Below are 21,080 nucleotides of genomic sequence, written 5' to 3'. Positions count from 1 at the left end.
CCTGACCTGTAGCTAGGAAGATGCATACAAGATACGCCGCCTTAGGGATCTACCCGATTAGCCGAACCAAACCCAAATGGAGATTGGAGAGTTGGTTCATCGCTACATGTACCAATAAACTCGTATCGGAGGCCACATTTGATCACGTTCTGGTGTCTGCAGGTGGAGGTAGATACCTGGCACATTAAGCTGTCTTATGGTGTGGCTTAGAACTCCCAAAGTTATTCAGACCATCCTTGGGATGGACAGTCCAACTCATGGTTTTCAGCCGCACTTGCCGATTTCCAGATTACCTACCTCTTTGTTCTTCCATCACTTTTTTGCTCAATTCGGGCACTTACCTATCCCAATTGCTTAGGTAAGATCTGTGTTTATTAACCATTTCCCCCTCGTTTATCTCACGAACTGACGCGCATCAGTCGGTTGATTGATCTATGGTCGACGATTCAAACCCTCCATCTCAACTGTCACTTCGAATAGGCCTTCTGCATTGCTGTCAAATCCACCGTGTTCTTCACTAGAAACCGGACAATACCTCTGAGCTTGAAGCCCACTGTCTCACCTTCAATTCTATCTACCTATCTTTGACTTCCACTTCTCTCGTTCGCCTTGCGGTAAGGCACCTCCAAAATGCCCCGGGCCGAGCCTACCTTTGGGCACTCCCGCGGAGGTATACAGCATCAGAACAAAACCTCCGATGTCGAAGACGTCCTGAAGGCGGCAAGCAAGGTGGATTTTTCGAACATAAAAGAGACCAAGAAATTTGTTAAAGAATTCAAGGATCTCATTGGCGGCACAAGTTCAGAGGAAATTCAGAAGGCCAAAGATGCAAGCACAGCCCGTCCCCCGCCCAACGCAACGGTCTTCCACAAGCTGGCCGAAGTGCCGGCCCTTTTCGACCAGTACAAAAAATTCATTGAATGGGCATTTAAACGCAACTACAAGCTGCTTGGATGGGAAAACAAGAAGTGCGATACTCCACTACACCTTGCCATAGAGTGCAACAACCACGAGTTTGTCCGGCTGGCGTTGGAGAAGTTGGAGGACAAAGTAACTCGAAGTTCAAAGCCGGAAACTTTCAAGGCAATCAGGACTGTCCTGGGAAAGGGTGATCAAGTTGGCCTTACCTGTCTGCACAAGGCGATCAGCAACGCAAGCCCGTTCACCGAGACCATCATTGCCATCTTGTGGAACCTTGTGCAACAAACATCCATGGGCAGCCATAAGCACCGCGAAGCCAACGAAAGTGACTCAGGTTCGGAGAGCGAGATCGAAATGACAACTTCCAAGTTGGACAGGCTCGAAGACAATGTATTCATTGCCAAGAGTTCAAGCCTCGACTACAGGGGAGGATGGACGGCCCTCCACTTTGCCGTCCGAATACACGCGGAGGACCACCAGCAGAGGGCAACTGAGGAGGAATTCCGCGAAAATATAGAGAGGCGTGCGAGACAACAACCCAGCGAACCCCTTCGACCTGACAAGAAGCCTGCGACCAATGGGCCTCAAGCTGTTGTAAGCCAAGCCTCCCTCTCAAGCACTGACAGCAATGGGGAACGGACGGCCCTCCGGGACTTTGCCGTCCAAATCGGTAGCAAAAACGAGGAGCATACTGCTTCCAAGACACCTGGCAAAGAAGCTGGTGTTGACGCATCAAACGGCACAAATGGAGCACCCCCCAATGGAGACATTGAAGCAGGCCGTGTACAGCGACATGATTATTGCCAGTCAACCATCATCGAAAAACTCATCAAAGCAAACCCCAAGGCTCTCATCATCGAGGATAAAGAGTGCCGCACCCCTTTCCAGCTCCGCTTAGAGTTGAAAACACAGCAAAGACATGAGGAAGCACGGCAGAGGGAAGAGGAAGCACGACAAAAGAAGCAAGAACAGCAAGCACGTGAGAGAGCTGCAGTCGAGCAGGAGATACGGCAACCGCGTGGAGGACAGAACATTGGAATGAGGGGGGAGGAGCGAGGAGGAACGGTGATGAGGGAGGGGAAGATGAGGAAGCCGACGAGAAAACAGAGGATGATGAGGAAGAGAGTGAAGATGAGGAAGAGAATGAAGATGAGGAAGAGAATGAAGATGAGGAAGAGGATGATGATGAGCAAGGAGAGGGGACTGGGCAAACCAAGGACCAGCAGAAAGATGAATATTTATCACGTGGTTTGAGCGCATCCGACTCTAGAGGTACGAACAAAGGTACCTCTACTTACGCCCGACAGTTTGGGTGTATGCCAAGTCACGATTACAAACAAGAGGTCCAACTGGCGAACGAGGATGGGGTGCTGCGTTGGATTCGCGAGTACGTCATAGACAACTTCGATCGGAGGGCGGCAATGAAGGCTCTCTACAGAGTGGGATATGGTATGTCACGCATTTCGAAACATAATTGAAGTCAATGGCTAACAATGGGGGTCCTCATCATCCCTGCTGCAGAGAGAACCATTGAGTTTGACTTGACTGGCTTGCCGTATGAGTCAATAAACGAGGATTTGCTCGGCAGACTCGGCAACGTCTTGCACTTTGAAGGGCGGTTGAAATATGTTGCACTGCCGCGGCTGACTGTCGCGAACGATGCAGATGAAATCAGTGAAGTGATTGGGGTCAACGATCAGGGACAACAAGATATGATTGTCGAGCGGTAAGTGACCAAGACATACCAAGTTGACTCTTCCGTAGATGATGCTAAAGCGAACACCAAAATAGCCGGGGTAAACCCAAACCTAAGGCCAGAGGGCTTTAGCACATGTGCACCATTTTTCGTTGGCTCAAGGAGCTTCACGTCAAATCCGTTATGAAGGTGACGGTCATGGACGAAGGAAAACTCTCTCACTCTGACGAAGCCATTGAAAGGTGTATGGGTGGCCTGGACGTGAAGATATGGAACTGGCGCCGGGTAGATCTTTGCATCGATGTCATAGCAAATTCGGCGCCGAATGTCACAGACGTAACTTTGTACTCGTCAGGAAATAATGCCGTGTTTGTTGGATGGTCAAGCATAGGTGGGCTCCCAAAGTTGAAGAAGGTGAGTAGACCATACCTATTGACGATGGCATGCATGAGGCTAACGCACTTCGTGCAGCTGAGGAAAGTCCGTATATTCGTCAAAGACGTACGTATATCCGTCCATTCGCTCGGGTAGCCCTCAATAACATGTACCTTTCCTTTGGCGTGACCTTATCAAATAGCTGATTGTTCCTTTTTTTTTCTGAGAATAGAGCCTTGAGACCCCGACAAAGCTACAAGAGTACCAAAAGAGATTCAAACAGGAACTTCTCGGACATAGACCAGACCTGAAATTATACTGGCCCACACAGGATCGCTCCGTCTTCCAAGGCTCAAGTTCCGTAAAGACTTCAGGGTGAGTATTCTTCAACAACCGGTCATTTGATGAAGCGTTGTCCAGCTCGGTTCATTGACTAACCTGAAAGCCGCACCAGAGAGCCGAAATGGATAAAAACGATGAAACAATTTGCCGAGTTTCTCCGCTCCACCAAGCCCAAACCACCCGTCACACCGGTCAAGATCGCCATTATTGACGACGGCATAGACAGCACCCAGAAAATCTTCACTGAGAGGATTCAAACCGGCGAATCGTTCTACGCGGCTGGCTCACGCTGGAAAGGCGCCTACTACGTGCCTACTGGGTCCCACGGCACGCTCATGGCCCAGCTCATTTGCGCCGTTTGCCCTGAAACCGTGGCCAAACTCTACATTGCCCAGCTGGAGCCTGTGCCAAGAAGCGATGGACGCCGTGGGTTCACGCCACAGAGCGCAATCGAAGCCATCGAATGGGCGGTTAGCCGAAGCGTGGACATCATTTCAATGAGCTGGAGCATTGATCTGGACCCAGGAAGCAGCGACATCAACAGGCTGAAGTCTGCCTTGGACAAGGCTCGCGCCCAAAATATTGTCATGTTTTGCTCCAGCATTGATGAGGGCCCCGTGGGGGATGACAACACGTACCCCGGTAAGGAGGGGAGCTGTATCAAGATCGGGGCATCGACGGGAGATGGTTCGAGACTCTCTTGGGTATCAGCAAAGTCAAGCGACTTTCTGCTGCCGGGAGACGAATCCGTGCACTTTAGCCTTCAGGAGAATGGGCAAAGTATTAGCGCGAGCAGACGTGCCGGCTATGGGAGCGAAGTGCCGCCTGGCGGAAGCTCTATATCGACGGCGCTGGCAGCGGGCCTGGCAGGGGTTGTGATGTTTTGCGATCGGTTGATCCACTCGTCTAATGATGGGACATTGGTTGGATCGAACTATTTCGAAAATCCGGCCGCGATGAAGCGAGCCTTCACAATCATGGCGGCGAAGTCAGACGACAAAAACTTCCCAAGAGTGTGGAGGTTCATACCGTCGCATTGGGAAAACCCCCTGCCGCCAGACGAAGCCAACAGTAGAGGTTGTAAAGCTGAAAAGCGCGAATTGAAATGGAACGAGGATGCCTATCCAGAAGACACGGAGGAGACCAAGAAACAGCTGATGAAGTTCCTGAACAAACTGAAGTCGGATGATAAGGATGAATAGTGTTTTACTTCAGCCCATCACCAAACAATTCGGGGGCTGTCCGGTCAGGCGGTAGAGCGGTAGTGGAAATCTCGCCTTACTGTGCAGAGGAATTGATGCGGACCATGTACAGTAGAGTAGGTAAAGCAACGGCAATGCTGGGAGGACCTTAGGTACTAGAGGTACTTTGATGACCCTTAAGCGCCGTCGTTCAATCATCCGGGTTGCCGAATTTTGGAGCAAATCGATACTGAATCGAAGTGGCGGACTTGATAGCTATGAGAGGAGAGTCAAAGGGAGGATGATTTTGGATAAACACAAATGATAGGGGCAACTGGAGACGACCATAACAGAGTGCTGTGGTCTGTGCGTGACTGCTTTGTTTTCTGGCTCTTCCTGAACACATGTCTTCCTCTCAGCAACAACCAACATCAAATAGTCAAGCGATGCCGCGGAACACTGACGACAGACAGCACGATGAGTTTGAGAAACACTCTTGAATGATTTTTACCAAGGAAAAAAAAAAGTGTAAAGGAGTGACGGCAAAAAAACATACAACACCAGGGATTCGCTGGTCGTCACCGACCCAACTACTAGTCTGGCCCTCACTGGCTTATCTATGGGAGAGCGGACGGGATCCCGAGTTTTCCAGTGGGTATGGTCGTATGTGTTTGTTTTATGTCTCTCATGGGTTTATAAATCCAAGCACAACCCAACTTAGCACACATTGTGGTGCGGTGCTGGTAGAATACCAAGCAAGTACAAGACTGATACTTCGTTGGATCTTGGAATAGTCAGGGCAGTAGTATCAACTCGGACACTCGTCGTTCACCACCTTTCTTTTCGTTTGTTGTATATAATACAGACTGCGAAGAAATTTTTATGTAGAGGTATTGATGACTTCGTCTAGATAAACAGTTAGTAATGCCAATTCTTCATGTTTGCTTTATTGTTTTTGTATTCTGTACTTACTAGTTTGTCATGTGGTTCAATTCTTCTGGAGCACACTATGGTAGACGACAGCACGCCCGCACTTTCCAAATCTGGGATGGGCGATTTCTCTGTAAAAGTTAAAACGTAATTGTAACTTTCTTTGATACATGTAAGGAAATCGTGGCGAGTGACAAGTTTGAAGTTCGGTAGTGGTACTTGTTACTCACGAGCTGGAAGAGCTGGATTTGGAGAGGAGGGTTGACAGGCGTTACTTAGCTTGCTGATTAGTCTTGAGACGGCGTATATCGTATGGAAAGGTGTACGGTAGGCTTGTATTGATAGGTTACTAAGATGACGAGAGGAGAGTTCCATATTATAGAAGATATTTACTTTACCTCTTTTGGTTTCTGGCCGTGAGCATTGGATCCTGATGATGAATGAGAGTTTCGTGTGTAATAAAACCTATCATGGGAACTGACGTGGTGTAGTTGAGGTTTTCGCGTCCTCGGAAACGAAGCGAACCCAGTAAAACATAGGTTAAGATCAGAATTTGCTAGCTTCACCAGAGAATGTGACAAAAAAAGATCTCAATTTTCATACGCTGTAATAAAAACAGTAGTCTGTACGGCTGTTGATAACATGTACAACAAAAAGACAACAGACGAGAAAATACAATCTACTCAATTTCAAATCAACACGGTGCCATCTTCAGTAGCCACACCCTTGATAACCACGCATTCATCCATATGAACAGCATTCCTGTCAACGGTACTGGCACTAGCATCGGCGGTAACTTCACGACCCGTCTGTGGTGACGTTGATCGCCCGGTGCCTAACTTGAGCTCACGCCAATAGATCGAATCCGACAACGTCGTGAACTCCTCTGCGAGAGTTTTTGCGACAACCTCAAGAAATTGCACGTCTTTGTTGACCATGGCCATCGGAACCAGGAGCGTGCGTGCGTCTGTCTCTTTATACATGTATTTGCTGCTATCATACTCGCCCTTGTCATTGCAAAAGTTAAGATAAGTCTTGTTGCCCAATCTGCGCAACTCCTCCTCGATACAGCCGAAAATATTGATCATGCGCCACGTGATCTTGGCTAGATTGAGGCCGCATGTTGGATGGTCGCCATCGACGTCGGCTGTGAGATCGACCTTTAGAATGTCCAACCACTCACAGTTTCGGATTTCTTGCGGCGTGTCGTGGGCATCCTCTGCTTGCTGCTCTTGCATACAGTCAAATTCCTCCAGCGCATCCGCCAGGGCTAACAACTTCTCTTCGGCAAGGTCTTCAGTGAGGCCTTCGGTGACAAGTGCGGCCTTGGCCCGCTTAACGAGGGTTGTTTTCTTCAGACGTCTTTTCCCGGTGACATGATCAGTGATATGCTCGGTTTGAGCAATACGAAGCTTCGCAAGAAGTGAAGACAGAGCAACGTAATCATCAGGGACCCGGTAAATGTTCCATGCTTTTTCGCGGAGGAGGACCAACATAGACTCATATGGGATTGTAAGATGAACAGGATCTCCCGAACCACTCAGGGTCTTCCACTTTCCTTTCTTCCTCGACTCTTTGTTCTCGAGGTCGATTAGAAAGTCAGCTAGGGCGTTACCATGGTCTGAAACAGGCATCTCTCCATTGGGAAAGAAGCTAGTTGGGAAGAGTCGCTGTAAGCTTTCGAACAAATCAACGGGCTTTTCGAGATATCCTTCTTGTCGGAGGAAATTGTACAAATGCATTAGCATCACAGGCTCCATTTGATGCCCCCAGACATACAGAATGGAGACAAACTGCGCGTCCAGAGCTTCGGCAAGGCCGACACCGCAAAGATAGGGCGAATAGTGCCACAACGCGTTTGGATCTGTGGTGGAAAATCGGGACCTGTTCCCCAGGGCTGGGTGTTTTCCGAGAAACTGAGTACATATCTCGCGGACAGCCTCAAGTATCTCCTGGAATTGCGGATTCTTCTTGCTTGTTGGACGCAGATTGGCCTCAATCCTCAGCAAGGCTTCCAGACGCTCAAATCCAGTGAGGATGCCTGGCCGTGCGTCATCGATGCCGTGTAGAAAAAGGTCGACATCGCGCATTGGCCGGAATTTGTCGGCGGGCGGAGGTGCAATAAAAACGTGGCCCTTGGGTAGATCATGTATCCACCCTTTTGTCACGGTAAGTGAATCGACGATGCACTGCAGCTGAAAGACATGATGAGGTAGAATCCGCTCGCGAATGCCAACTTTGCCGTCCGAGGTAGCGAGAAGACTGATAAGAAAGGCAAACGACGTGAGCCCCAACACTCTGGCACTTTGTGCTTCTTTACGCGAAATCCCTCCTCCAGGCCTTTTTTCACTGACCTCTGCTACCTGGGCCATTCTGTTAGACAAGACATTGGCCAGGTCATATAGCCAGTTGATGGTATATGCACGACGCCATTTGAGACGTTCTTCCATGGTGGCGCGTCGGAGGTCAAAGTCAGGATTCCAGTTATTGAGTTCCTTCATCATCCGTTTTGTTGGTTTACCGTTGTCATTCTTCTGGTAATCAGTAATAAAATCAAGAAGATCGTGGTAGGTATGCAATAGAAGCATCTCCTTGGCATCCATGAGGTCCGCGTCTCCCTTGTTGGCTCCAGTGACTCCTGGCTCATCGCGGAGCCCGAGGACGGAAGACACGGTGCTTATGACGCTGTGAAAAGTCTGTTTGTCAGGAAAATTTGCCGACAAGACGTCTTCATGACCATGGATCATGTTCAGGGCGGTATTGGATAGGGCACCCGCTACCGCGCTGTGGAGCCCTTCGTAGGCAACCTCGTACCACAGGTCCTGGAGATATGCTCTGAATTCAACACAGTCTTTGATCAGGTCGTAGGCAGCTATGATATAACCGGTAGTCATACCATGCTCATCCAGGGTGACATCAAAGCTATCCAGCAGTCTATTGCTGAGCACGTCAGGGAGAGGTCCCTTGTCGATGTCCTTAGCCTTGGACTTTGCTGTATCTTTATCCTTCCTACGCCTGCCCCTTTTGCCTTTGCCGGGTCTGGCTTGCTTCCGCTGGTGCCCAAGCCGAGGGCCGGCTTGCTGAGACGTCTCTTGCTCCGAGTCTTGGTCGGCCTCGGAAGCTTCAGGGGGATCGAGTGCGACAAACTCCTTGATCACCAGGCAGTCGACATTTCCTTTGGTCAAGGGAAGATAGGGAGACAGGCTGTCTAAGGGGGTATAATCATGGAGGGCCCAATCCCACCCGCCGAGAGCAACGTAACATTCCCCCAGGGCTTCGGCGAATCTCTCCAGGGAAGAAATGCCCTTTTCGACATCAGGGTGTGTTTTCTTGGTTGCGATACGTTGCAACGCGGCCTGGCAATCATATACCGCGCCGGTGACGAGGAGAAACAAGCCGAGGATGGCGGTAGGAACATCACCGGGTTCAACATGCTTGCCGATGAACTTGGAGAGGGCAACGAGGTGTGAAAGAGTGATGTGCGGGTCGCCGAGAGGCACGTCTGGGGCGTCTGGATATGATGATGGCAGAGACCAGACGAGAGCGGTGGATGTTTGCAAAACCCAGTAGACGAGAGGGCTGATGTGGCGCCTGTAGTTGGCGTACAAGTAGCGCCCGGACTTTGTAGTTATGGGTGTAGTCATGGTCGTAGTCATGGTCGTGGTGATATTGTCGTGTAATTAGACTGAGCTTGGAAGAGGCACGAAGACCCAAGATGATGCTCAAGCAGAGGATGAAGATGTAGCCGGCGGGCGATGGCTACGGTCACAACCACCCCTCCCAATCCTAGAGTCAAGGACGGACTGGCAGCATCGTTCCAGGTACTTTGGAGCAGGAACATTTCCAAAAACTCTTAGAGGGAGGGAACGGAGTGGGCATTCAACAATGCTGCTACCTACCTATCTACCTAAGGAGCACGAAGTCTCAGTGAGGGAAGCCGGCCGGAATCATGATGTGGATGGCACCCGCCGGCTTGAAGTCACCCCTCATGGAAGAGGTAACGCTGAAGTTGGGTGCGAGGAAGTAAACACCAGACCAGGCATGTGAAGATTGGAGAGAGTTGACAAGGCAAGCACAAGTAAGTAGAGGTACATAGGTATGTACGTAAGGGACCGGGCCGGAGTGGGGTCCAGTGACGGGACCGGGGCCGGAACACCTGGAGGTTGTGAGTTGTGACGGAACGGGATTGGCGGGAAGCTTGAATGTGGAAGCTACAGGCCAGCTGCCCGCAGACCGGGCATTAGACTAGTGCAGGTGGTATCCGCGGCCCCACCCGGGTACCCAGGGGCAGCTCAGGCTGAGCCGGCAGTGACCTCAAGAGGGGCCGCTTCCAATGCTAGCCCCAGAGGTACCCAAGTGTAGTACCCTCCCCTCTCCAGACGCTGTTCCTAGGTGCCTAGCTGCAGTTCAAGCCTCCACTGGCCAAGACAGTCCAAGCATCATCACCAACACCGCCGAACGAATCAAGCCTCCAGACGCCAACCTATCCCTCCAAATTCCACGACCGAGAACACAGTAATCGGGTAACTTCACCAACTTCGCCCTTGCCTGAAGCCGAACATATCTGATTCCATCACAACTAAACATCAACCCCTCCTAATCACCAGAACGCGGGACCCTCACACCGCCGCCACCCACCAACCCACCACCCAAGATCACAATGTCCATCATCCAGCAACACACGCAAGCAACGCTCAGCGACGCCTGGCGCACCATCAACATTGACGCTCTCACCGAAGACTCGTCGGTCAACTTTGACGTGTCGACGCTGCACCCTCCCCTTCCGGAAATCAGCGAGGCCGACGCGCGCGCCATCAACGGCCAGGTGCGACAGCTGCTCAGGGGCGGCGACGCCGAGGGTGCTTTGCGCGGATGTCTCGAGATGCCCGTCTACGCCGGGTCCGAAGCGGCCAAGGAGACGCACCTGCACACGGTCATCGAGGTGCTGCAGAGCATCAAGGCGAGCGAGATGACGCCCATGTTGCAGCGCATTTACGGACAGCCAGGGGGGAGCGAGTGTTTGGATGTTTTGATCAAGTATTTGTATGTGGCTTCCTCGACACTCTTTCCTTGTTGTTGTTTTGTTTGCTTTCCGGCGGGAAGGCCGAGGAGTTGGAGACAGATGGGATAGAGCTAACGGAGTGGTTATCTATTTGATAATATAGGTACAAAGGCATGGGCGCCACGTCCGCCTCCTCCGATGGCTCTGGCAGGACGACGCCCGCTCGCGCCATGACTCCCCAGGCTACCGGTTTCAGCCAAGTCAGCCAGCGCCCTATGGCCGCGAACGAGTCGACCGGTTCGGCTATGAGTGTTTTGTTGAGCTGGCATGAGAAGGTTGTCGAGGTTGCTGGGTTGGGTTGCATAGGCCGCGTCATGACTGACTTCCGGAGGGTATAAGGAGGTTAAGCAGGGGGGCAAGAGAAAGCTGGTTGTCGAGTTGAAGCGATGCGATGCGGTTCCGAGCGAGATATACGCCATCATACAGCAATAATACATAACGCATTACACATCAAACTGGCTGTATTTTGGGTTGATGTCTGCGGTTGACGAGCAGTGAGAGGGTCAGGAGGCATGCTTGGGCTATTCTCGGCCTCAGGCCGGCTTGTCTTGTTTACATACCCCTGACCTTGTAAACAATTGTCACTCTGGTGGAATTGGCAACAATATCATGTTGCCGCCAGCAAATGCTTGTGCCGCCTTTACGGTGCTGTTGGCTTCAAGATATAGGGAAGCAGCTGAGTCAGGGTACTGGGACCAACAGCTACTAATGAAGAGAGAAGCCACAACAAACAACACTTCATTTCAACTACACCAACCACTCACTTGAGCCAACTCCCTGGATACCTTATTTCAACAAAATGAATATCTGCTTCCACTACCCTACTTCAAATACATGGAACTCTCGGAACAACGACGTGAAAGCCTTATAACCATATGAAAACCTTACTTCAACATATTTTCATTTCCTATTTGAGTTCTGTTTCCCTCCTGTTTCCTGTCGATATCTGTTACTCTTCCCTTCTCACTGGCCCTCCAACAAATCCTTCAAACTCGCCTGCCCACTACCTCTCCTCAACGGCTGCGCCTGATGCGGACTTTCCTTCCACCCAATCATGTGAATGATCCTAAACGTCGCCGGAATGCTCCCATCCTCATTCCCATGCAGCGCCCTATAGATCGCATCACCCGCCAGCAACACATCCCGGCCAATGGGTCCCATCTCCCGCCCCAGCACCGCGTTGCCCTCGCCCATGGCCTGCAGGTCCTGCATGAGCGCAAACATGTCCGGGTAGTCCACCACTATGTCCTCCACGTCCACCGTCAACATCTTGAACCCCGTGCGCTGCAGCAGGCCGCCGACGTCGCGCACGTCCGCCAATGGCGACACGTGAGGTGAGATTCCTCCTTTGCGCTCTTGCTCCGCCAGCTGGAGAGACGTGCGCAGCTCGTACAGGGTGTCGCCGCCGAGCATGGCGCCGATGAACGGGCAGTCGGGCTTCAGCACGCTGTTGATCTGCGAGAGCACGCCCGGCAGATCGTTGATCCAGTGCATGGACATGCTGCTGAGCACCATGTCGAAGGAGTCGGGCTCAAAGGGGAGGAGCTCGTCATGCTCGAGGACGTGGCGCGTGAGCTTGAAGTCGGGAACATGGGTGGTGGAGAGAGAGGGGTGGTCGTGGTCCCGGTGGAGGAGGGAGTGGGAGGATTCGGCGGCGACGAGCTCGGTGATCTTGGTGGCTAGGGGGTCGGTGACCGGGGGCTCGGATTCGGGGTCCGGGTCTGGGCGGAGGACGGCGCGGGCGATGTTGCAGGAGTTTGCGCCGAGGTCGAGGACGCGGGGGAATTGGCGTTTGACGTCCTGGAGGGGTGGAATGAGGTTAGTTCCACATGACAGACAGCTAAAGAGGAGAGGGAGATGGGGTATGATGTACCAAAAGACGTTCGCACACGCGCATGGCGACCTCATCCTTGAGGTAGTCGGCTTGACGACCCCCTTCAACATTGGCAGCTGCCCTCTCCTTCTGCAACCACTTTGCGCGACGGTTGAAGACTTCAAAGTTGAGGCTGCCGGACTGAAAGGCATATGATCGACGGGCCGTGAGGAGCGGTTTCCATTGCTGCGGCCGGCAGACTGGAGCCAAACTCAACCGCATCCTCGAAGTACACCAGTGACGCCGTCACAATTCGAGCCCGGCTTTGGCATGATAGGCAAGAGTTGAGAGGGGAAGTTTGGGTTTGAACTTAAGACAATCGATGCTACGCGGGACATCGAGGTACCGCGGATTGGTGGATGCCAAGGCGCATCTAAATCGTCATAGCTCCTCTCGATAGCGTGGAAGCCACAATTCTTGCCGGGGTTTATAAGTGCGACTAGCCACAAAAAGGGGCATTGTGGCGCCCTTTTCGTGATAGAGAAGCGCTACTAGAAGTACATGTTACAGCGTAAGTAGTTGCCCGCTGGCTAGCGAGGTTCGCGGGGGGCCACCCAGCCGGGCAGTATCGTATACAGCGGGCAAAACTTATTGGATGCCCGGAGATCCCCTTTATTTTGCAGTGGAGGAAATCGCCAATCCGCCCGTCGCCGTCCGCCAGTCCCCTCCCCTGAGAATCCTCGTCAACGAACAACCAGTCCGGAGCCGCCGACCACGCCGACCTTCCCCAACTCGACACAGCACACGTCGCGAACTGAACCCGACAAGTGTGTGTTTCTGCCAGCCCTTCATTGTCTCCGCGACCCTGGTTCCTGTCTTTGTCTCAGTCGACTGTCCGGTACCCTGTACACCACGAAACATCGAACCGAACGAAGCGCATCGCGAACTTCCACTTTTGGTTGACCATTCAGCACTTCAACACCGAACGAAGTGACATCGATCGATGCTGTCAGCCGCCGCGCCGACCGCAACTTCTACCCATTCATCCACAATACTAAACTCCGACGACCACCCGTGCCGCCACGGTTATTAGCTTGTTAATTATCGAATGTCGATGGATCAATCCTGTTGCTCGTGATGCTCTCAGTGTGAAAAGGTCGGCAAAAAACACAAGCAAAGCAGAATTATTTGGCTCTCCGGAAACCGCCAAGCTCCGAGTCCCGCTGGGCGAAACCACCGTGTATACGTGACCGAACAGTCAGGCTCAGAGAAGCTCGAATACAAAACTTAATCACAACAAGATACCCCGGGCCAACTCAGCACAACCGCCATTATGTCGTCGTCAACAGGAACCGGCTTCCTGGGCCGCTCGTCCAGCAGCAACTCCAACATGCGCGGCTTGGTCCAGTTCATTGCCGATCTCAGAAACGCTCGGGCTAGGGAACTCGAGGAGAAGCGGATCAATAAGGAGCTGGCCAACATCCGTCAAAAGTTCAAGGACGGCAGCCTAAGCGGTTATCACAAGAAGAAATACGTTTGCAAGGTATGCGCCGCGCCAACCCCCCCCTGAGCGCCCACTTGTACCAGTCCTAAAGAGCAAGAACACCGCGGTTAACCAATGCGTAAATAGCTGCTTTATATCTACATTCTGGGATGGAACGTCGACTTTGGCCACCTAGAGGCCGTTAATCTAATTTCGGCGACCAAGTACTCGGAAAAGCAGATCGGCTACCTCGCTATGACGCTATTCCTCCACGAGAAGCACGAGCTCTTACACTTGGTCGTCAACAGCATTCGCAAGGACTTGATGGACCATAACGAACTGTTCAACTGCCTGGCGCTGCACGCCATTGCGAACGTCGGTGGCAAGGAGATGGGTGAAGCGCTGAGTCCCGAGGTTCACAGGCTTCTGATTTCCCCGTACGTGGTTTTGTCAATTACATCAGGAAGCGGCGCATTGTCATACTAACTCGGTTTATAGAACATCGAAGGCGTTCGTAAAGAAAAAGGCGGCACTCACGCTACTCCGGCTATACCGCAAAAACCCCGATATCGTCCAGGCTCAATGGGCGGAACGTATAATATCTATAATGGATGATACCGACCTCGGCGTGGCCCTATCGGTAACATCCCTTGTCATGGCGCTGGCGCAGGATAACACGGAGCAGTACAAGGGTGCCTATGTTAAAGCCGCCGCTAGGCTAAAACGGATCCTCATCGATGGAGAGTTTAGCCAGGACTACCTCTACTACAAGGTGCCTTGTCCATGGATCCAGGTCAAGCTTCTACGATTACTGCAGTACTTCCCGCCATCCGAGGATAGCCATGTCCGGTCCATGATCCGGGAATCACTGCAGAAGATCCTCAACCTGGCTGTGGAGAGTCAGAAGAACGTTCAGCAGAACAATGCGCAAAACGCCGTCCTGTTCGAGGCTATCAACCTCATCATCCACCTCGATACCGAGCATGACCTCATGAAGCAGGTATCCCAGAGACTTGGCCGGTTCATCCAGTCGCGAGAGACAAATGTCCGCTATCTTGGTCTCGAGGCCATGACACACTTGGCAGCACGAACCGACACCCTGGAACCGATCAAGCAGCACCAGGATGTGATTATCGGCTCTCTGAAGGACAGGGATATCAGTGTTCGAAGGAAGGGTCTCGACCTTCTGTACAGCATGTGCGACACGTCGAACGCTCAGCAGATCGTGGCCGAGTTGCTACACTACCTACAGAATGCCGACTTTGCCATCCGGGAGGAAATGGTGCTCAAGATTGCCATTCTTACGGAAAAGTACGCCACCGACGTGCAATGGTATGTTGACATTTCCTTGCGCCTGATTGCCATGGCTGGCGACCACGTCAGCGACGAAGTTTGGCAGCGAGTGACGCAGATTGTTACGAACAACGAGGAGCTTCAGGTGTACGCAGCCCAGAATATTCTCCAATACTGCAAGCAGGACCACTGCCACGAGACGCTTGTCAAGATTGGTGCCTATATCCTGGGTGAGTTCGGCCATCTCATTGCCGAGGAGAGGGGCTCCAGTCCTATAGAGCAGTTCCTGGCCCTTCAAGGCAAGCTTCCTGCATGCTCCTCCAGCACACGAGCCATGATCCTCTCGTGCTTCATCAAGTTTATCAACTTGTTCCCGGAAATTAAGCCGCAGCTCGTCAACGTGTTCCACGTCTATAGCCACGCGCTCGATGCGGAACTGCAACAGCGTGCCTGCGAGTTCCTGGCCATCGCAAGTTTGCCCACAGACGACCTTCTTCGAACGGTTTGCGATGAAATGCCACCATTCCCCGAAAGAGAATCCGCCCTGCTCTCGAGGCTACACCAGAAGCACGCCAACACCAGCGACAAGAGGACTTGGATTGTTGGTGGCAAGGATGCCAACGCGGACAGTGCAGAGCTCAGCCTGGCCAAGAAAGCCAGCCTCAGGCGGACCTTTAGCACCAAGACCGGACCAGCCAACGGCGGTGCTGCCCCGGCCGCCGGAGCCACCAACGGATCTTCATCTGCCAATGACCTTGCCGGTCTCGACATGAACAACATTGGTCCTGCCGAAGCCAAAGTCATTAAGCCGCCCAACCTCGCCAGCGCCGCTCACTTGTCTCCCGGGTGGGAGAAGGGCTTCAACCGGCTCCTCTTGCGCGCCGACGGCATTCTCTTCGAAGACGGACAAATCCAAGTCGGTGTACGCGCCGAGTACCGCGGCCAAATGGCGGCCATCATCCTCTACTTTACCAATAAAACACCGGCAGTCATCGGCTCCTTCACCACCACGCTCGATCTGGACCCTTCGGAGCGCGCCAACTTGTCTTGGGACGTCAAGAGCATGCCCGAAACCACCATTTACCAGGGCGCGCAAACGCAGCAGGTCGTCGTCTTTGAAGCCAAGCGCGTGTTTGAGAAGGCGCCCACCGTCCGCATTTCGTATCTGGCTGGCGCTCTGCAGGCGCTTACCCTGAAACTGCCCGTCGTCATGCACAAGTTCATGGACCAGGCCGAGTTGTCGGCTGACGACTTCTTCAAGCGGTGGAAGCAGATTGGCGGCGCGCCGCGCGAGGCTCAGCGCATCTTTGGACTCTCTGGGCCCAAGGATGGGGAGAGGGAGATTACGGAGAGTTTCATTCGGCAGGTGCTGGAAGGGTTCAGATGGGGATTGTTGTATAACGTGGATCCCAACAGCAAGAACTTTGTGGGGGCTAGTGTGGTGCATACGAGCGAAGGAGGCAAGTTTGGATGTTTGATGAGGTTGGAGCCTAACTATGGGACTCAGGTGAGTTTTCTTTTCTTTGATTCTCTCTCACTCTCCAAGTATTCAAGTTTGACGCATGGGATGGAATGCTAACAAACAATGAAATGTGTACAGATGGTTCGGTTGACGATTAGAGCGACGGATGAGACGGTGCCGCCTGTGTTGCTCAAGATGATGGAGGAACGCCTTTCGCAGGGTGTGTCGATTCGCCCGGAGAGATATGAACCCCCGACGGCGAGCGACATTTCCGAGTCGTTTAGGAATATCATGGTTAGGTAACAAGGGGGTGGTGGGTGATGGTGATAGTGATTAAGATGGTGTCAGGGGTGGTGGTCGAAGGTCAAAAGACTGATTGAAGTCAGCGACTACAGTACCGGGTCAAGTCATTGAGCCAAGGACACAGCAAGGTGATAGTGTGGCCCGAAGTCAGCGAAAGGTGTAGTATTATAATAACCGGAGGTGCACTGCACTTGTTCACGGTCATTGTCTATCTGGCTGTCGAAACTTGCAAGAGGCAGCAGCAGGGAGGAGAATGAGGAGGAGGAGCTGATGAGAGAGTTCATTATGCTATAGTATATCTGGCAAAGAATAATGTTGATATGGTAGTAACCTCAAGGGAAGGCAGGATTCATCCATGATGGTGTAGGGAGTGTGTGTTGACTTTGCTTCGTATTCCCCGGGCTGATAAGACGATAACACCGTGAACAGACGCGGACGTCAGACTGCAGCAGCCAGCAAGGTGCGAGAAATGGTACCCCGCTGGCCCCACTGAGTCCTGATCGTATGGTCCGAGCTCTACATATAATGCTGGTTTGCTTGTTAGCTCTGTACCCCGAAGAAGATACTGTCCAACCTATTCTGAACGCCGCAATGTTGTTGAAAGATCTATCAACTATGTACAAAACATGATATCTATATCCAGTTCGATATGCTTATACTACGTACGAGTTTCAACTACAAATGAGTATACAGTAACTCACTGCTGAAACGCCTACACAGGTCGACCCGAGGTCTCGAGCTAACAAATAAACCCATTAGGCCAAGGTTTATTAGCGCCGATCACTCTGGTTGCTCATCAGCGGCTGGTCGGGTGGGTAATTGCGGTTGCATCACTTGACCGTTGAGACCGCGCGGGCTTTCACCGCGGTGATAAGTGATAACGTGAGCTTCCCGTCTACTGAGTGCGCAAACACCACTCACCTGCCATTGCCGCCTTGGGAGCTTCAAGTTACCTAACCTACCTCCATTCTTCTTTCTCTCTTCAGTTTAGTACAACAACACTTCAGTTTATATTCTTAAGGGACTCGTCGCTTCGTTGCTACCTCCCTCGCGACACGATCACGCAATTCCATTGTCTCTTGCCGACCCACCTATTCACAGCTCATCTTGGACCTCAGTTGGCCCTTGCCGACCAGCACATTTCCACCCATCCTTTGTGCTTAGACTAACCAACACAGCTGATCAGTTCCATCCCTTGTATTGACCTCTCAGAATTCCCGTCAGGACTTGGATTTGGCGCATCTCGACAACATCAAACATATCAATAATCATACTCTCCTCGCCCTATCGACCTCCTGATACTCTCTGCCTATCCTCTCCCTTGCCCAAGGGAGCACCGCCGCCATGACGGGAGGCACCCTCAACTTCATCACCTTCAACCAGGACTACAGCTGTCTGGCTGTTGGCACCTCCAAGGGCTTTCGCTTCTACCACACTGATCCCTTTTCCAAGATCTTCAGCAGCGATGAGGGCAATGTATCCATTATCGAGATGCTGTTTTCTACCTCGCTAGTAGCTTTAATCCTGACGCCTAGGCAACTCGAGATCCAGAACACCAAGGTAGACCAGCCCTCCCAGCGCCACTGTTTAGCCTCCGAACTCAGACTAATGCGGCGACCCATTCTACCAACCCAGAGAGCGTCCGTTATTTGCGAACTTACCTTTCCCTCTGCCGTCCTAGCTGTCCGTCTGAACCGCAAACGCCTAGCCGTGGTGCTCGAATGCCAGATCTACCTCTACGATGTGTCCAATATGAACCTGGTCCAGACCATCGACACCTCGCCGAACCCCAACGCCATTTGCGCCCTCTCTCCCTCGTCCGATTCCTGCTATCTGGTCTACCCCCGTCCCAACCCGCGAGAAGACGTCGGTGCCAAGGCCCCCGCACACCTCCCGCCACCAAGCCAATATGTCCCGCCCAAGCGCGGCGATGTGCTTGTCTACGATGCCCTTAACCTTAAGACGGTTAACGTCGTCGAGGCCCACAAGTCCCCTCTATGCGCCATCGCGCTCAACCACGACGGCAGCATGCTCGCCACCGCTTCCGAGACGGGCACCATCATCCGCGTCTTCTCGCTTCCCCAAGGCCAAAAGCTCTTCCAGTTCCGCCGGGGCACGGTTCCTACTTCGATCTACAGCATGTCCTTCAACCTGAGCTCCACGCTCCTGTGCGTTTCGTCGACTTCGGATACCGTGCACATCTTCCGCCTGCTCAACACCCAAAAGAATGCGAATGCGCTGCCAGGGGGAGGTCCGGCGCAGGGGGCCCGGTCGCGAAGCTTTGACGTCAACGACCCCTCTCCACACAAAGGGGAAGTACCGTCTGCGGGCAATGGCAACAACGGCTCTGGTAGTCACAAAAGAGAGCCCAGTGGTTCCTTCGGTAACATGCTCAGGCGGTCATCGCAGATGATGGTCCGCGGTGTGGCTGGCGTGGCTAGCTCGTACCTCCCGCAGTCGGTCGCGGAGATGTGGGAGCCAGAGCGAGATTTCGCGTTTATCAAGATCCCAAAGTCTTCTAACAACAGGGCGGGTGGGCTGAGCGCGACGCCGCTTAGGAGCGTGGTGGCCATGAGTAGTAGCTCGCCGCAGGTCATGGTTGTTACGAGTGATGGTGGCTTTTATGTTTACAACATTGATATGGAGAAGGGAGGAGAGGGTTATCTGGTGAAGCAGTTCTCGTAGGTGATGGCTTTGTTATGCGAAAGAGAGCAGTTGCTAATTTTCTTCAACTAGGGTGCTGGACGGCGACGACAAGCTTACGAACTCGGACTATGGAGCCTAGGAGGACATTGAAACAGACGCAGCTGTCGGAAACGATTTCGAATTTGTCGAAGGCGACCCTATTGACGCTGAACGCTAGTCGCTTATTGGACAGAGAGTCTCGTTTCGTTTCCCGTGTGGCATCGACAACCCATTTCAACCGAAGGAATTTTGCGTAACGTTGAGGGGCGGCGGACCCCCTAATATATTTGCATCAGACGAATATCTTGTCGCTACGGCTGAGCGACCAAGTCTCACATCGTCTTCGAGCCCGTCTTCGCATTCGATGGTTGACGTACCTTCCGAGTTCTCTGTATCTTCGGCTTCATCAACTCGCTCGGAAGCATCCTCCAACGAAACTGTTATTCATACACCATCTCCCGCAGGGCCCGACCGGCAACCATCGCTGCCCCAGGCTCGGATTGGAGAGATCCTGAGGATACCCTCCACGAGAGCTGATTTACGAGGAATTTGCGATGATGCTTTACGGGAACATATCTGGAGACAGTCATTGGACTATATACCTTTGTCGCTTCGTCACACCGGGTTGGAGAGATTTCCTCAATTTCAGATACCATTGTCGGACCTTAGGCCGCCACAGGATTCTTTGCCCAATAACCCTAGACCACGGCAACCTATCATTCTTGATGGAAGCGCAGGTTGGAGGGCACGTCAGCGTGGCAGGACCGAGGTCAACATAGCTGCGGCCCGACTGCTAGAGGAGATGGAAAGATTACGCCAGGAGGATCTTCGCATCAGAGAAGACCGTCGTCAGATCGCATATCTCCTTCGTCGCTCGATAATGGCCAACCAGCCCATAATTCTAAACCATATTCCTCCTCCGCAGATGCCGGTCAATGCGAATTTCCCATTGCGGGTATTAGAGGACACCGAGAGAGAAAACGTCGTCAATAGACTTCCACCACATGCTAGGCAGCGCTCTAGCCGTGTTAGACAACGATCTGATGAGGTCAGAGAGGAATCCGAAGGGACTGAACGGGACCCGTTCGACGAGGTTAATCCATTTCGCCGAAGAAGGAACTTGCCTAGGTGGGCTACCTACTCCAATCTTTCTGAGGGGTGATTCAAATTTCGTCCAGGGTACGTTTCTGGCCAGTGACTAGACGTCGTTGGGACGACTGTAGGGAACTTTGTCATGGCTATTTCTTTCTTTCTTGCTTTCATTATTATTCTTTGCATAGCGTACGGATGCTGTTTTCTTTTTCTTATCTTATTCCGTTGGCGTTTGAGGGTTACTTCTCATCTCACTCTACGGCTCGTCAATATTTTCTTTTTCCGCTGTCGATATAGGCGTTATACTAAGATGCTTGTGGGAAATTACCCACCGACTAGACCTAGTATATAGGCTCATTAGCTGTGGACTACACTAGCCTTTATCAATACATAGGCAATGAAGCGCAAATATCAAAGCGAGTTCAGGCTGACTTGATCTTGA

The 21,080-nt window shown here is 52.3% G+C and overlaps 9 protein-coding genes across 9 annotated transcripts; 7 read left to right on the top strand and 2 right to left on the bottom strand.

Annotated features, from left to right (window-relative positions):
- The first annotated feature begins 167 nt into the window (after nt 1–167).
- Nucleotides 168–2,467, top strand: B0T23DRAFT_158441 (uncharacterized protein). The gene is made up of 3 exons (XM_062832679.1): nt 168–358; nt 420–2,370; nt 2,443–2,467. The coding sequence occupies exon 2, from the start codon at nt 631–633 to the stop codon at nt 2,173–2,175; it is 1,545 nt and encodes a 514-aa protein (XP_062691493.1). The 5' UTR covers nt 168–358; nt 420–630; the 3' UTR covers nt 2,176–2,370; nt 2,443–2,467.
- Nucleotides 2,041–2,691, top strand: B0T23DRAFT_381497 (uncharacterized protein). The gene is made up of 2 exons (XM_062837265.1): nt 2,041–2,370; nt 2,443–2,691. Exons 1-2 carry the CDS (start codon nt 2,238–2,240, stop codon nt 2,649–2,651), a joined length of 342 nt encoding a protein of 113 aa, XP_062691492.1. The 5' UTR covers nt 2,041–2,237; the 3' UTR covers nt 2,652–2,691.
- B0T23DRAFT_158450 (peptidase S8/S53 domain-containing protein) lies at nt 2,465–4,631 on the top strand. The gene is made up of 4 exons (XM_062832680.1): nt 2,465–3,031; nt 3,089–3,118; nt 3,225–3,367; nt 3,447–4,631. Exons 1-4 carry the CDS (start codon nt 2,753–2,755, stop codon nt 4,534–4,536), a joined length of 1,542 nt encoding a protein of 513 aa, XP_062691491.1. The 5' UTR covers nt 2,465–2,752; the 3' UTR covers nt 4,537–4,631.
- A 1,503-nt stretch (nt 4,632–6,134) lies between these two features.
- Nucleotides 6,135–9,622, bottom strand: B0T23DRAFT_359589 (uncharacterized protein; the record flags this gene model as incomplete). The annotated part of the gene is made up of 2 exons (XM_062836233.1): nt 9,156–9,622; nt 6,135–9,036 (listed from the first exon to the last, which is right to left on the bottom strand). Exons 1-2 carry the CDS (start codon nt 9,284–9,286, stop codon nt 6,135–6,137), a joined length of 3,033 nt encoding a protein of 1,010 aa, XP_062691490.1. The 5' UTR covers nt 9,287–9,622.
- Nucleotides 9,623–9,799: 177 nt separating this feature from the next.
- B0T23DRAFT_158410 (actin-related protein 2/3 complex subunit 5) lies at nt 9,800–11,207 on the top strand. The gene is made up of 2 exons (XM_062832677.1): nt 9,800–10,488; nt 10,611–11,207. Exons 1-2 carry the CDS (start codon nt 10,106–10,108, stop codon nt 10,843–10,845), a joined length of 618 nt encoding a protein of 205 aa, XP_062691489.1. The 5' UTR covers nt 9,800–10,105; the 3' UTR covers nt 10,846–11,207.
- B0T23DRAFT_158413 (S-adenosyl-L-methionine-dependent methyltransferase) lies at nt 11,208–12,797 on the bottom strand. The gene is made up of 2 exons (XM_062832678.1): nt 12,381–12,797; nt 11,208–12,307 (listed from the first exon to the last, which is right to left on the bottom strand). The coding sequence occupies exons 1-2, from the start codon at nt 12,600–12,602 to the stop codon at nt 11,471–11,473; spliced, it is 1,059 nt and encodes a 352-aa protein (XP_062691488.1). The 5' UTR covers nt 12,603–12,797; the 3' UTR covers nt 11,208–11,470.
- A 671-nt stretch (nt 12,798–13,468) lies between these two features.
- On the top strand, nt 13,469–16,913 carry B0T23DRAFT_158406 (Adaptor protein complex AP-2 alpha subunit). Its single transcript, XM_062832676.1, has 4 exons — nt 13,469–13,863; nt 13,951–14,240; nt 14,302–16,603; nt 16,697–16,913. Exons 1-4 carry the CDS (start codon nt 13,654–13,656, stop codon nt 16,859–16,861), a joined length of 2,967 nt encoding a protein of 988 aa, XP_062691487.1. The 5' UTR covers nt 13,469–13,653; the 3' UTR covers nt 16,862–16,913.
- Nucleotides 16,914–18,029: 1,116 nt separating this feature from the next.
- B0T23DRAFT_158394 (WD40-repeat-containing domain protein) lies at nt 18,030–19,778 on the top strand. The gene is made up of 2 exons (XM_062832674.1): nt 18,030–19,542; nt 19,598–19,778. The coding sequence occupies exons 1-2, from the start codon at nt 18,206–18,208 to the stop codon at nt 19,644–19,646; spliced, it is 1,386 nt and encodes a 461-aa protein (XP_062691486.1). The 5' UTR covers nt 18,030–18,205; the 3' UTR covers nt 19,647–19,778.
- Nucleotides 19,779–21,069, top strand: B0T23DRAFT_158395 (uncharacterized protein). Its single transcript, XM_062832675.1, has one exon. It carries the CDS (start codon nt 19,911–19,913, stop codon nt 20,706–20,708), a length of 798 nt encoding a protein of 265 aa, XP_062691485.1. The 5' UTR covers nt 19,779–19,910; the 3' UTR covers nt 20,709–21,069.
- The last annotated feature ends 11 nt before the right edge of the window (nt 21,070–21,080 follow it).

This window comes from Neurospora hispaniola, assembly GCF_033458365.1.
Source record: "Neurospora hispaniola strain FGSC 10403 chromosome Unknown B0T23scaffold_5, whole genome shotgun sequence".
In the NCBI taxonomy this organism is placed as follows: domain Eukaryota; kingdom Fungi; phylum Ascomycota; class Sordariomycetes; order Sordariales; family Sordariaceae; genus Neurospora; species Neurospora hispaniola.
Note: the sequence above shows the minus strand (reverse complement) of the source record. Positions and strands in the feature narration are given on the sequence as shown.

What these genes read in the sequence shown, in the direction of transcription:
- B0T23DRAFT_158441 (XM_062832679.1), top strand. Translation starts at nt 631, where the DNA reads ATGCCCCGGGCCGAGCCTACCTTTGGGCACTCCCGCGGAGGTATACAG.
- B0T23DRAFT_381497 (XM_062837265.1), top strand. Translation starts at nt 2,238, where the DNA reads ATGCCAAGTCACGATTACAAACAAGAGGTCCAACTGGCGAACGAGGAT. An exon ending in TCTCTACAGAGTGGGATATG is followed by an intron (nt 2,371 to 2,442) that starts GTATGTCACGCA and finishes TCCCTGCTGCAG; the next exon opens with AGAGAACCATTGAGTTTGAC.
- B0T23DRAFT_158450 (XM_062832680.1), top strand. Translation starts at nt 2,753, where the DNA reads ATGTGCACCATTTTTCGTTGGCTCAAGGAGCTTCACGTCAAATCCGTT. An exon ending in GGCTCCCAAAGTTGAAGAAG is followed by an intron (nt 3,032 to 3,088) that starts GTGAGTAGACCA and finishes CACTTCGTGCAG; the next exon opens with CTGAGGAAAGTCCGTATATT. An exon ending in TCCGTATATTCGTCAAAGAC is followed by an intron (nt 3,119 to 3,224) that starts GTACGTATATCC and finishes TTCTGAGAATAG; the next exon opens with AGCCTTGAGACCCCGACAAA.
- B0T23DRAFT_158410 (XM_062832677.1), top strand. Translation starts at nt 10,106, where the DNA reads ATGTCCATCATCCAGCAACACACGCAAGCAACGCTCAGCGACGCCTGG. An exon ending in GATGTTTTGATCAAGTATTT is followed by an intron (nt 10,489 to 10,610) that starts GTATGTGGCTTC and finishes TTGATAATATAG; the next exon opens with GTACAAAGGCATGGGCGCCA.
- B0T23DRAFT_158413 (XM_062832678.1), bottom strand. Translation starts at nt 12,602, where the DNA reads ATGCGGTTGAGTTTGGCTCCAGTCTGCCGGCCGCAGCAATGGAAACCG. An exon ending in GCGTGTGCGAACGTCTTTTG is followed by an intron (nt 12,308 to 12,380) that starts GTACATCATACC and finishes CCACCCCTCCAG; the next exon opens with GACGTCAAACGCCAATTCCC.
- B0T23DRAFT_158406 (XM_062832676.1), top strand. Translation starts at nt 13,654, where the DNA reads ATGTCGTCGTCAACAGGAACCGGCTTCCTGGGCCGCTCGTCCAGCAGC. An exon ending in CACAGGCTTCTGATTTCCCC is followed by an intron (nt 14,241 to 14,301) that starts GTACGTGGTTTT and finishes CTCGGTTTATAG; the next exon opens with AACATCGAAGGCGTTCGTAA. An exon ending in AGCCTAACTATGGGACTCAG is followed by an intron (nt 16,604 to 16,696) that starts GTGAGTTTTCTT and finishes AAATGTGTACAG; the next exon opens with ATGGTTCGGTTGACGATTAG.
- B0T23DRAFT_158394 (XM_062832674.1), top strand. Translation starts at nt 18,206, where the DNA reads ATGACGGGAGGCACCCTCAACTTCATCACCTTCAACCAGGACTACAGC. An exon ending in TATCTGGTGAAGCAGTTCTC is followed by an intron (nt 19,543 to 19,597) that starts GTAGGTGATGGC and finishes TTCTTCAACTAG; the next exon opens with GGTGCTGGACGGCGACGACA.
- B0T23DRAFT_158395 (XM_062832675.1), top strand. Translation starts at nt 19,911, where the DNA reads ATGGTTGACGTACCTTCCGAGTTCTCTGTATCTTCGGCTTCATCAACT.